Source organism: Rattus rattus, chromosome 17 (assembly GCF_011064425.1).
Source record: "Rattus rattus isolate New Zealand chromosome 17, Rrattus_CSIRO_v1, whole genome shotgun sequence".
Taxonomy (NCBI): domain Eukaryota; kingdom Metazoa; phylum Chordata; class Mammalia; order Rodentia; family Muridae; genus Rattus; species Rattus rattus.
In genome coordinates, this window is record NC_046170.1 from 48,377,166 (window position 1) to 48,390,745 (window position 13,580).

Below are 13,580 nucleotides of genomic sequence, written 5' to 3' on the forward strand. Positions count from 1 at the left end.
CTTTACCACACTGTAACTTTTAAAATAATGTTACATATTGAGACATCCATTGTAGGGGAAAAACAGAATTTTTCTCTTTCTGAAAACAATGTCTTATTTATTGCCTCTGCCTTCTTTCTTCTTCCTGAATCTCCCACACACAAATAACACTTGAGCATAGTATATGGATTAATTTAAATAATTTTGTTGATATATTACATGAAGCAGTGTGTGTTTTTCCTCTGAATTTCTTATCATTTTCTTCACAGGGAGGTACTGAATTGTTCACATTTAATTTGAAGCTGAATCAGCCACAAAAATGAATCAGGCAATGCATCCATCCACCATTAGTAAGAAATTGACCAGTGTTCCAGAATTACCTTTTAAGAAAGGACAACTGAATTTATCACCTGCACTGAAAGAAAAACATAGTATCAAGTCTACAGATGCTAAAATTGAACCAATGGTCCTGAGGTCTCCACCCACAGGAGAGTCAATTGTACGGTTTGCCTTGCCAATACCATTGAGTAAGACAAAGGAGTTAATATCAAGTCATGAAATGGTCAGGAATATTACCCAAAACCTGAAGACGGTAAGGTTTTTTTCCTTTGTCTTCTACTGGTAGAGTTCCCAACATGGTCACTAGCTGGGGGATTTGCTGTAAGCCAGCATGAGAATCAGCTATATTTATGATGGACTCAGTATATTATTATGCCAATGTTAAGATTTATTATGCCCAGCATGTGAAGAGAAATCAGAAGGAAAATGGGACCAAGGCTATAGATTGTTATCTGACCCAAGTTATCTGAGACATTCTTAGTTCTTCTGGCAGTGAATCATGAAAACTCATATAGAATGTGTTCCAGAGGAAGTCATTAGACAATATCCAGAGTGATGATACCTTAAAGTGGTCTGTCTATGGCTTTACTGCTATGAACAGACACCATGACCAAGACAACTCAATATAAAGGACAACATTTAATTAGGACTGGCTTACAGGTTCAGATGTTCAGTCCATTACCATCAAGGCAGAAAGATGGCATCATCCAGGAAGACATGGGGCTGGAGGAACTGAGAGTTTCACCTCTTATTCCAACGGCATCTAGGGAGAAGACTGGCTTCAGGAAGCTATGGTAAAGGTTTTAAAGCCTATGTCCACAGTGACACATATACTCCAACAAGGTCATTCCTGTTAATAGTGCCATTCCTGGATCAAGCCTATACAAACCATCACATGGTCCCTGACAACCACATACTAGAATTTGAGAATCCAAGGAAAGCAGGAGTTCAACATACAGCATACTATCTGGGATAAAAACCACTCTTTCTAGCTTCCTGAAAATGAAATTTCTAAATGTCAGACTAAAGCCACCATTCCAAGTAGGACCTTGTGAGTATGAGCATCTGAAATCCCATTCCAGCTGTAGTGATGCTTGTCTGCACTTCAAGCAAGAAGGGCAAGACAGACTATAGCACTTGATATTTCCCCAAGTTTTTTTTTACATAAGGATTGACAATCAAGTTGTAATAGGTTTTAAGTGTCACAAGGAGGGAAGACACCAAATTAAAGATATTATAGTTTATCATACTTCTAAGACACCTGTTAGATCGCAGTTTGCTTTTGTGGAGAATGTCTTTTGAATTTTATTGCTTCCTGTTCCTTACATTTAAAAAAAATTTAAATGTTCATTTTATATCCTCATTACACCCTCCTCCCTTCTCTCCTAACAGTCTACCTTTATAAGTCCCTGCCCCATTGTGCCCTCCTCTGGATACCACAACACCCTGGGTTATCTAGTGCCAGCAAGTCTAGGGACATCGTCTTCCACTGAGGTCCAACCAGGCAGTCCAAATAGTGGAGAGAGGATCCAATGGTGGAGATCAAAGATTGTGACAGCGCCTGTTCCACGTGTTAGGGCAACCACATGAACATCAAGACTGTACATTTGCTACAAATTTGTAGGGTGTCTAGATCAAATTCCTCCATTCTTCCTACTTAGTGTCCCAAGCTCTGTGAGCCTCCATGGTATAGTTCACGTGACTCTGTAGGACTTCCTGGGGCTGTCCTTGTCCCCTCTGACATTCCCACTTCTATGCCTCACTCATTCTACAGGGACTCCCTGGACTCAGCCTGATGTTTGGCTGGATCTCTGCATTGGCTTCAGTCTGCTGCTGCTTAAAGCCCCTTAGGAGACAGTTATGCTAGGTTCCTGTTTGCAAACAGCAGAGTATAATTAATAGTGCCAGGGTTGGCTCTCTCACATGGGATGGTCTCAAGTTGGGCCAGACATTGGCTAGTTGCTCCCTCAATCTCTGATCCATTTTTTCCTTTTTTCAGAGCTGGGGACCGAACCCAGGTCCTTGCGCATGCTAGCAAGCGCCTTACTGCTGAGCTAAATCCCCAACCCCTCTGATCCATTTTTATCCCTGTACATCTTGTGAGCAAGACATATTTTGGGTTGAGGTGTCTGGGGGGTAGATTGATGTTCTCCTTCTTCCTCTGGAAATCCTGTCTGGCTACAGGAGGTGGCCATTTCAGTCTCTGTGTTCCTTTCTTGTAGGAATCTAAGCTACTCATCCATGTAGACTCCCATATTATCTCCTATCCTTGGTCTCCAGCTAGTCACCAGAATTTCCTCCATCCTGATTTCCATTCTCACTCCTAGGCCACTTTCACTCTCTTTACACCACACCTTAATGCCACCACCATTCTCTTCATCATGTCCTCTTCTAACCATTTCTCATTCTTCATTCACCACAGATGACTACTTAGCTTCTTCTTCTGAGTAAGTTTTTTGAATCCTCCCTTGTGATCTCCTTATTACCCAGTTTCTTTGGGTCTGTGTATTGTTGCATAGTTAGTCTACACTTTATCACTAATGCCCACTTATAAGTGAGTACATGTGTCTTTTTTTTGGCTATGTTTCCTCTCTCAGGATGATATATATTCTTAAGTTCCATTTCTTTGTCTGCAAATTTCCTGATGCCTTTGTTTTTAATAGCCAAATAGTATTCCATTGTATAGATGTACCACATTTTCCTTATTTAGTGATATTCTGAGAAAAATCAGACTTTAAGGAAAAGTCTGCTTTCTTCAGTCATTCACAGATACTTACCTTTTTTAGCCATTTATTCATTATAAAGAACATACAGCCTTGGAATGTTTCATGACTAGGAAGTAGACTCAAACACTATTGAGCAGGGCACCTACTTGACAATGTGTGATGAGTCAAAGGGTAGAAAACTTACATTTCTGCCACTGACAATAAAGTGACATCTGTTAAATTGTGGTGCAACTGTTCTAGCATTTTGACTATGAAGAAATGCAAATCACTTTTTCCATTTTCTTAGGTTGTTTCTACCTTGAGAAGACCTTTGGAAATATCAGTGAAGATAAAAAAAAAGAGCAGCAAAACCTGAAGAAGAAGGCTTCAGACAAGACGGCTTGTCTGTATGTGTTTATAATGCTAATGCAAAAAAAAAAATATGTGCTGAAGGGGTCAACTTTCACCTTCAGAATCCACACACACTGTCTAAATGGATTGCTCTGTACACAGAGATTCTCTTGACATTTGACAGAAGAATGCTAATGTTTTTCAGTCTCAGCCAATTCCTTCTGTCTTAACTCTCAGTAATCTACTCTTTATAGTCTTGCTTCTATGGTGAGTTTAAATATGAGCTTGGTTATTTTGATTGCCTTGGTTATAAGAAAGATCATTGCACCAGCAAAATGGTTCATTGGATAAAGATGCCTGCTATTAAGCCTGACAACTTGAATTCAGTCCTTGGGACCTGCATGATGGAGGGAGAGGGCAAACTCTTATAAGGTGTATTCTGACCTCCATGTGTGTACTTTTGCAAGCAAACATGAGCCTCACCCATAGTTAAATAATAAAATGTAAGTTTTAAAAAGTATTCTTTTCTAAACTTTAATGTAGGAAATAAAGAGTTTTGAGATTTAGTAAATTGTTGTAATTCACGTATTAACAGTGCAGTGTGGTTCTCCCTAAATTGGTTGTTCTTGTTTTTGTTTGTTTCTTTGCTTACTTTTAAGCAAATACTATTAAGGTATTTTTAAAATTTTATTTTTGTGTATGTATGTGTGTCTCAGCATATGAATGTGCACATATGTGGTGGTGCCTACAGATGCCAGAAAAAGACATTAGGCTAAAAAGACAGGATGTTGTAAGCAAACCAATGTGAGTGCTGGGAATTGAATTCCAGTCTTTTGAGAGGGCATCAGGCACCCTTCACTGCTGAGCCACCTCACAAGCACTATTTTACATATATTTGACTCATCCAAATGTTTGCACTTGAGGATTTTTTTCATCTTTATTAACTTGGGTATTTCTTTTTATTATTATTATTATTATTATTATTATTATTATTATTATTATTAACTTGAGTATTTCTTATTTACATTTCGAGTGTTATTCCCTTTCCCCGTTTCCGGGCAAACACCCCCAACCCCTCCCCCTCCCCTTCTTTATGGGTGTTCCCCTCCCTATCCACCCCATTACTGCCCTCCCCCCAACAATCACATTCACTGGGGATTCAGTCTTGGCAGGACCAAGGGCTTCCCCTTCCACTGGTGCTCTTACTAGGATATTCATTGCTACCTATGAGGTCAGAGTCCAGGGTCAGTCCATGTATAGTCTTTAGGTAGTGGCTTAGTCCCTGGAAGCTCTGGTTGCTTGGCATTGTTGTACATATGGGGTCTCAAGCCCCTTCAAGCTCTTCCAGTTCTTCTCTGATTCCTTCAACGGGGGGTCCTGTTCTCAGTTCAGTGGTTTGCTGCTGGTTCACCTCTGTATTTGCTGTATTCTGGCTGTGTGTCTCAGGAGCGATCTACATTGGCTCCTGAAGGCCTGCCTTTTTGTTTCATCCATCTTGTCTAATTGGGTGGCTGTATATGTATGGGCCACATGTGGGGCAGGCTCTGAATGGGTGTTCCTTCTGTGTCTGTTTTAATCTTTGCTTCTCTATTCCCTGCCAAGGGTATTCTTGTACTCCCTCTTAAAGAAGGAGTGAAGCATTCACATTTTGATCATCCATCTTGAGTTTCATGTGTTCTACACATCTAGGGTAATTCAAGCATTTGGGCTAATAGCCACTTATCAATGAGTGCATATCATGTGTGTTTTTCTGTGATTGGGTTACCTCACTCAGGATGATATTTTCCAGTTCCATCCATTTGTCTATGAATTTCATAAAGTCATTGTTTTTGATAGCAGAGTAATATTCCATTGTGTAGATGTACCACATTTTCTGTATCCATTCCTCTGTTGAAGGGCATCTGGGTTCTTTCCAGCTTCTGGCTATTATAAATAAGGCTGCTATGAACATAGTGGAGCAGGTGTCTTTGTTATGTTGGGGCACCTTTTGGGTATATGCCCAAGAGAGGTATAGCTGGGTCCTCAGGTAATTCAATGTCCAATTTTCTGAGGAACCTCCAGAGTGATTTCCAGAATGGTTGTACCAGTCTGCAATCCCACCAACAATGGAGGAGTGTTCCTGTTTCTCCACATCCTCGCCAGCATTTGCTGTCACCTGAGTTTTTGATCTTAGCCATTCTCACTGGTGTGAGGTGAAATCTCAGGGTTGTTTTGATTTGCATTTCCCTTATGACTAAAGACGTTGAACATTTCTTTAGGTGTTTCTCAGCCATTCAGCATTCCTCAACTGTGAATTCTTTGTTTAGCTCTGGACCCCATTCTTTTTTAATAGGGTTATTTGTCTCCCTGCGGTCTAACTTCTTGATTTCTTTGTATATTATGGATATAAGGCCTCTATCTGTTGTAGGATTGGTGAAGATCTTTTCCCAATCTTTTGGTTGCCATTTTGTCCTAACAACAGTGTCCTTTGCCTTACAGAAGCTTTGCAGTTTTATGAGGTCTCATTTGTCGATTCTTGATCTTAGAGCATAAGCCATTGATGTTTTGTTCAGGAAATTTTCTCCAGTGCCCATGTGATCCAGATTCTTCCCACTTTTTTCTTCTATTAGTTTGAGTGTATCTGGTTTGATGTGGAGGTCCTTGATCCACTTGACTTAAGCTTTGTACAGGGTGATAAGCATGGATCGATCTGCATTCTTTCTTACATGTTGACCTCCAGTTGAACCAGCACCATTTGCTGAAAATGCTATCTTTTTTTCAATTGATGATTTTGGCTCCCCTTGTCAAAAAATCAAGTGACCATAGGTGTGTGGGTTCATTTCTGGTCTTCAATTCTATTCCACTGGTCTATCTGTCTGTCTCTGTACCAATACCATGCAGTTTTATCACTATTGCTCTGTAATACTGCTTGAGTTCAGGGATAGTGATTCCCCTGAAGTCCTTTTTTTATTGTTGAGGATAGTTTTAGCTATCCTGGGTTTTTTGTTATTCCAGATGAATTTGCAAATTGTTCTGTCTAACTCTTTGAAGAATTGATTGGTATTTTGATGGGGATTGCATTGAATCTGTAGATTGCTTTTGGTAAAATGGCCATTTTTACAATATTAATTCTGTCAATCCATGAGCATGGGAGATCTTTCCATCCTCTGAGATCTTCAATTTCTTTCTTCAGAGTCTTGAAGTTCTTATCATACAGATCTTTTAGTTGCTTGGTTAAAGTCACACCGAGGTATTTTATATTATTTAGGACTATTATGGAGGGTGTTGTTTCCCTAATTTCTTTCTCAGCTTGTTTCTCTTTTGTGTAGAGGAAGGCTACTGATTTATTTGAGTTAATTTTATACCCAGCCACTTTGCTGAGCGTGTTTATCAGGCTTAGTAGTTCTCTGGTGGAACTTTTGGGATCACTTAAATATACTATCATATCATCTGCAAATAGTGATATTTTGACTTCTTCTTTTCCAAATTGTATCCCTTTGTTCTCCATTTCTTGTCTTATTGCTCTGGCTAGAACTTCAAGAACTATATTGAATAAGTAGGGAGAGAGTGGGCAGCCTTGTTCCAGTCCCTGATTTTAGTGGGGTTGCTTCAAGTTTCTCTCCATTTAGTTTAATGTTAGCTACTGGTTTGCTGTATATGGCTTTTACTATGTGTAGGTATGGGCCTTGAATTCCTATTCTTTCCAGGACTTTTATCATGAAGGGGTGTTGAATTTTGTCAAATGCTTTCTTAGCATCTAATGAAATGATCATGTGGTTTTGTTCTTTCAGTTTGTTTATATAATGATTGCGTTGATGGTTTTCTGTATGTTAAACCATCCCTGCATACCTGGGATGAAGCCTACTTGATCATGGTGGATGATTGTTTTGATGTGCTCTTGGATTCGGTTTGCCAGAATTTTATTGAGTATTTTTGTATCTATATTCATAAGGGAAATTGGTCTGAAGCTCTTTTTCTTTGTTGGGTCTTTGTGTGGTTTAGGTATAAGAGTAATTGTGGCTTCATAGAAAGCATTCAGTAGCACTCCATCTGTTTCAATTTTGTGGACTATTTTGGATAATATTGGTATGAGGTCTTCTATGAAGGTCTGATAGAATTCTGCACTGAACCCATCTGGACCTGGGCTTTTTGGTTGGGAGACCTTTAATGACTGCTTCTATTTCTTTAGGAGTTATGGGGTTGTTTAAATGGTTTATCTGTTCCTGATTTAACTTCGGTACCTGGTATTTGTCTAGAAAATTGTCCATTCCCTGCAGATTTTCAAGTTTTGTTGAATATAGGCTTTTGTAGTAGGATCTGATGATTTTTTGAATTTCCTCTGATTCTTTAGTTATGTTTCCCTTTTCATTTCTGATTTTATTAATTTGGACAGACTCTCTCTGTCCTCTCGTTAGTCTGGCTAAGGGTTTAGCTATCTTGTTGATTTTCTCAAAGAACCAGCTCCTGGTTCTGTTGATTCCTGTATGGTCCTTTTTGTTTCTACTTGGTTGATTTCAGCTCTGAGTTTGATTATTTCCTGCCTCCTTCTCCTCCTGGGTGTATTTGCTTCTTTTTGTTCTAGAGCTTTTAAGTGTGCTGTCAAGCTTCTGGCATATGCTCTCTCCTGTTTCTTTCTGCAGGCACTCAGAGCTGTGAGTTTTCCTCTTAGTACAGCATTCATTGTGTCCCATAAGTTTGGGTATGTTGTACCTTCATTTTCATTAAATTCTAAGAAGCCTTTAATTTTTTTTATTTCTTTCTTGACCAGGTTATCGTTGATTAGAGCATTGTTCAATTTCCATGTATATGTGGGCATTCTTCCCTTATTGTTATTGAAGACCAGTCTTAGTTGGTGGTGGTCTGATAGGATGCATGGGATTATTTCTATCTTTTTGTATCTTTTGAGGAATGTTTTATGACCAATTATTTGGTCGATTTTGGAGAAAGTACCATGAGGTGGTGAGAAGAAGGTATATACTTTTGTTTTAGGATGGAATGTTCTATAAATATCTGTTAAGTCCATTTGGTTCATGACTTCTCTTAGTCTGTCTATGTCTCTGTTTAATTTCTGTTTCCATGATCTGTCCATTGATGAGAGTGGGGTGTTGAAATCTCCTACTACTATTGTGTGAGGTGCAATGTGTGTTTTGAGCTTTAGTAAGGTTTCATTTATTTATGTAGGTGCCCTTGTATTTGGAGCATAGATATTTAGGATTGAGAGTTCATCTTGGTGGATTTTCCCTTTGATGAATATGAAGTGTCCTTCCTTATCTTTCTTGATGACTTTTAGTTGAAAATCGATTTCATTTGATATTTGAATGGCTACTCCAGCTTGCTTCCTCAGACCATTTGCTTGGAAAGTTGTTTTTCAGCCTTTAACTCTGAGGTAGTGTCTGTCTTTGTCTCTGAGGTGTTTTTCCTGTAGGCAGCAGAATGCAGGGTCCTCATTGCGTATCCAGTTTGTTAATCTATGTCTTTTTATTGAGAAGTTGAGTCCATTGATGTTAAGAGATATTAAGGAATGTTAAGTGATTGTTGCTTCCTGTTATATTTGTATTCGGACGTGTGATTATGTTTGTGTGCCTTTCTTCTCTTTGTTTTGTTGCTAAGATTATTAGTTTCTTGCTTTTTCTAAGGTGTACCTTGCCTCCTTATGTTGGGCTTTGCCATTTACTATCCTTTGTGGATTGGTGAAAGATATTGTGTAAGTTTGGTTTTGTCATGGAATATCTTAGTGTCTCCATCTACGTAATTGAGAGTTTTGCTAGATACAGTAACCTGTGCTGGCATTTGTGTTCTCTTAGGGTTTGTATGACATCTGTCCAGGATCTTCTGGCTTTCATAGTCTCTGGCACGAAGTCTGGTGTGATTCTGATAGGCCTGCCTTTTTGTGTTACTTGACCTTTTTCCCTTACTGCTTTTAATATTCTTTGTTTTGTGCATTTGGTGTTTTGACTATTATGTAATGGGAAGATTTTCTTTTCTGGTCCAATCTATTTGGAGTTCTGTAGCCTTCTTATGTGTTTATGGGCATCTCTTTCTTTAGGTTAGGGAAGTTTTCTTCTATGATTTTGTTGGAGATATTTACTGGTCCTTTGAGCTGAGAGTCTCCACTCTCTTCTATACCTATTATCCTTAGGTTTGATCTTCTCATTGAGTCCTGGATTTCCTGTATGTTTTAGACCAGTAGCTTTTTCCATTTTCCATTATCTTTGACTGTTGTGTTGATGATGGAATCTTCTGCTCCTGAGATTCTCTTGTCTATCTCTTGTATTCTGTTGGTGATGCTTGTCTCTACAGTTCCTTGTCTCTTCCTTTGGTTTTCTATATCCAGGGTTGTCTCCCTTTGTGCTTTCTTTATTGCTTCCATTTCCATTTTTAAATCCTTCACCTGTTTGATTGTGTTTTCCTGGAATTTGTTCAGGGATTTTTGCGATTCCTCTCTATAGGCTTCTACTTGTTTATGTTTTCCTGCATTTTTTTAAGGGAGTTCCTTATGTCATTTTTGAAGTCCTCCAGCATCATGATCAAATATGATTTTAAATCTAGGTCTTGCTTTTCTGGTGTGTTTGGATATTCAGTGTTTGCTTTTTTTCAGAGATTTGGGCTCCAATGATGCCATGTAGTCTTGGTTTCTGTTGCTTGGGTTCCTGCGCTTGCCTCTCGCCATCAGGTTGTCTCTGGTGTTACTTTGTTCTGCTATTTCTGACAGTGGCTAAACCGTCCTATAGGCCTGTGTGTCAGGAGTGCTGTAGACCTGTTTTCCTCTTTTCTTTCAACCAGTCATGGGAACAGAGTGTTCTGCTTTCTGGCGTGTAATCTTTCCTGTCTACTGGTCTTCAGCTGTTCTTGTGTGCGTGTGTCCTGAGTCTACCTGGCGGGTCGCTTGGAGCAGAAAAGTTGGTCTTACCTGTGATCCCGCAGCTGAAGTTGCTCGTGGGGGCTGCTTTTGAGCTCTCCGTGAGGGCAGCAACCAGGAGGACCTGTGTCGCCTTTTCCCGCCCCCCCCACCCCCCCGTGCACAGGGATACCAGATGGCATTAGGTGTTTCCCTCTGGAGTCAGAAATGTGTGCAGGGTGTAGTCTCTTCTGGTTTCCTAGGCATGTCTGCACCTCTGAAGGTTTACCTCTCCCTCCCATGGGATTTGGGTGCAGGGAGCTTTTGACCGGGTCCCTTCAGGTCTGGGTGGTGTCTGGACCACAGGGAACCTGCTGCTTGAGTTCCCCTGTCTTCTGGTTACCAGAGGCCCTACACAGTTTCCTCTTGGCCCAGGGATGTGGGTAGGGGTATGCAGTATATTGGTGGTCTCTCCTGCTCTGCAGTCTCAGGAGTGCCTACCTGTCTTGGTGGTGAGCTCTCTCTCCTATGTGGTTTGGGAGCATTGGGCCGTGATAAGCGAGGTTGGGGCTCCAGCTAAAAACCAGAAGTGTTCTGTGCCAGAGGAATTTTGCCTCTGTTGTGTCCTGAGTCCACCAGGCAGGTCACTTCGAGCAGAAAAGTTGGTCTTACCTGTGGTCCTGCAGTTGAAGTTGCTCCTGCGGGGCTGCTTTTGAGCTTTCAGTGAGGGCGGCAACCAGGAAGGCCTTCGCCTCCTTTTCCCGGGGCCCTTGTGCACCGGTGTCCCAGATGGCATTAGGTGTTTTCCTCTGGAGTCAGAAATGTGGGCAGAATGTAGTCTCTTCCAGGCATGTCTGCCCCTCTGAAGGTTTAGCTCTCCCTCCCACGGGATTTGGGTGCAGGAAGCTTTTGACTGGGTCCATTCTGGTCCGGGTGGTGTCTGGACCTGCACTTGAGTTTTTTTAACTTTTATTTTCTCTTTGTTATATTGTGTGTATGAACAGCTGCATGTGCCATAGCATATATGTAGAGGTCAGAGGACAACTTTGTGGAGTAAGTTTTCTTCTTTCACCTTTACTTGGGTTCCAGGGATCAAATTCAGCTTGCCAGGCCAGTCTCTTACCATCTCATAGCCATATTGCCAGCCCCCAGTTTTACTCTTCAAACATAAAATATTACCCTTTTTTATAATTAGTTTTTTAATGGATTGATTTGGGCTATATAATAATACACCTGGGGTGAACCTTCCCATAAATATGTTTAATAACTGTACTTATTTATATTGTATTTAATCTTGTTCACCACAATTTAAATTTGCACACTGTTTAGATCTTTTACATGATTTGTTTGTCCTACACTTTGAAAGAATTGTTAATGACATGTTTAAAACTTTAGTTTCTACACATTTGACATTAGTGACAGGCATATGGTGGTTGTTTGTGATGATCTTTGATCTTGTGATATTAGTCATTGTATCATTTAACTCTCAGAACTTTATGCTGATTTATTGAAGGGATAATTATGTTGTCCTCACCAGATACTCTAATTTCTTTCATTCAGACTTCCAGTCTGAATGCTTTTCAGTTCTTATTTGACTCACAATGGTTTGGGCATTGTAGTAAATAATAGTGGTAAAAAATGAGGACCTTGTTGCATTCCAGTAGCTGTGCTCAGAGAAGGCTAAAAGTACAATTCAGGCTTAGCCCTAAAAACACAGTGAAAAAGAAAAAAAGGGCCAGATACTTCTATGAAACATTTAGCCTAGTGATTTGCCCTTGGTGTGAGAAGTGGAAAACCACTTTTCACTGTCACACAGCTGTGCTGTACTATCAGGTAGTGGTCAGAGCATTGGTCACTGCATGACTTACACACATAACTAGACTTAGCTTATGGATTAGATCCCCTCACCCCAGAAATACTTAGAGCGTATCTAACATTGAGGAAAGATCAATCTTCCAAGTTTCAGGGGACACTTGAGTGTTTAAATTTTGCTTACTTCCTGAGTCTAAGGCGCTGCCTTCTTCCTTCCTGGAGGGAACTTTTCAAATCTGAGGCAATCTGTGCAACAGCCTGAAAAGACTGATGGATGCTCAGCTGGTTTTTCTTCATCTCACAAATTCTGTTGTCCATACCAGAGTGCTTTGAGATTGTATGTAGGTAAGACCATCCTGCTTCTCCCATGCCCACTTTAGATAGGTTGGGCTTTGGGTCTTTGTTTCTTTTGAACTTGTTCTGTGGAATTCAGTTCCTCAAATTTTATGTTGTCACATTTTCTGTCTCCTCACTGAAGACTATGGAAGTTAATTTTTAGTTTTTCTTTTCTTTTCTTTTGTGACAGTAGCACTGGAGTTAGGTGTCTCATTTCTTTTTACATTTCAGTGCTAAATGAGACCTGTGACTCCTTTCTTGGGGTATTCATACCAGTGTTCTTCAGCAGTGTGGTTTTATTTCATTGAACTCATTGGGACACATGCCTATCTTTAGAGGCAGGGCATTTCATTTGATTTTATCCTTGTGGTATATTTATTTCAGTATCTTTTACTTTGTCTCATTTTATTTTTTTATATTAATTTTGTTAGAATTTCCTATGTAACTATCATATTTGCAACATTTCTCCCTTCTCCCTTCAACAACTTCACTACCTCCCTCATATTCATGGCTTCTTATACTTTACTTAGTATTGTATAATATATGTGTATGTATATATGTAAATGTTTGTATACACAATAAGCGAACAATGGCCTGTACACAGCCCATTGAATTCCTTTAATACTGCTCATTTGTAAATGATTTTAGAGTAGACCAATTGGGATAGAATAACCTCTCAGAGGACTCATCCGTGGAGAAAAATTAGTTTCCCTCACTCAGGATCTATTCATTGCCTCTATCTCTTCATTTAGGATTAGGGCCCTTTGAGATTTTCCTCATCTACATTGTCATATTAGGTGGTGTTGGCATTTTTCATGTCTTGTTTAGGCGACTATATTGTTGATATTTTATGTGGCACAACTTCCTGTCAATATGGAAGATATTCCACAGCAGATATCCTGGTACTCTTGCCCTTAGAGTATTTCTGCTCCTTCTTCTACAGTGCTCCCCAGGCCTTATTTAGTTGGTGTTGTGTTGTAGATATTTTGGCAGGAGATGAGCACCCTGTCGTCAGGTGTTCTTTGCAGTATAGTCAGTTGTGGGCTTTTATGATGGTCTCCTATATGCTGCAAAATAAGCTTCTTTGAGGAGGAATAAGAGCTTTATCTCTTTGTGTATGTAAGGAGATGGATTAGATGCATTTTGAAATTGAAGTGACTTAGGGCATTCTCCTCTAAGTTCTGGGACTCACCTGCTAAAGGAAGTTAGCCAGGTTTACAGTACTGGGAATAAATTTAGGT

At 39.9% G+C, this 13,580-nt stretch overlaps 1 protein-coding gene across 1 annotated transcript in view; it reads left to right on the plus strand.

The window, feature by feature from the left end:
• The first annotated feature begins 298 nt into the window (after positions 1-298).
• The window catches only part of Ccdc7 (coiled-coil domain containing 7), a 53,130-nt gene continuing 39,848 nt past the window's right edge, over positions 299-13,580 (plus strand). Inside the window, exons 1-3 of the mRNA XM_032887978.1 lie at positions 299-571; positions 2,599-2,610; positions 3,342-3,422. Of these exons, the coding sequence (XP_032743869.1) occupies positions 299-571; positions 2,599-2,610; positions 3,342-3,422 (366 nt within the window). The remainder of the gene's footprint in view (positions 572-2,598; positions 2,611-3,341; positions 3,423-13,580) is intronic.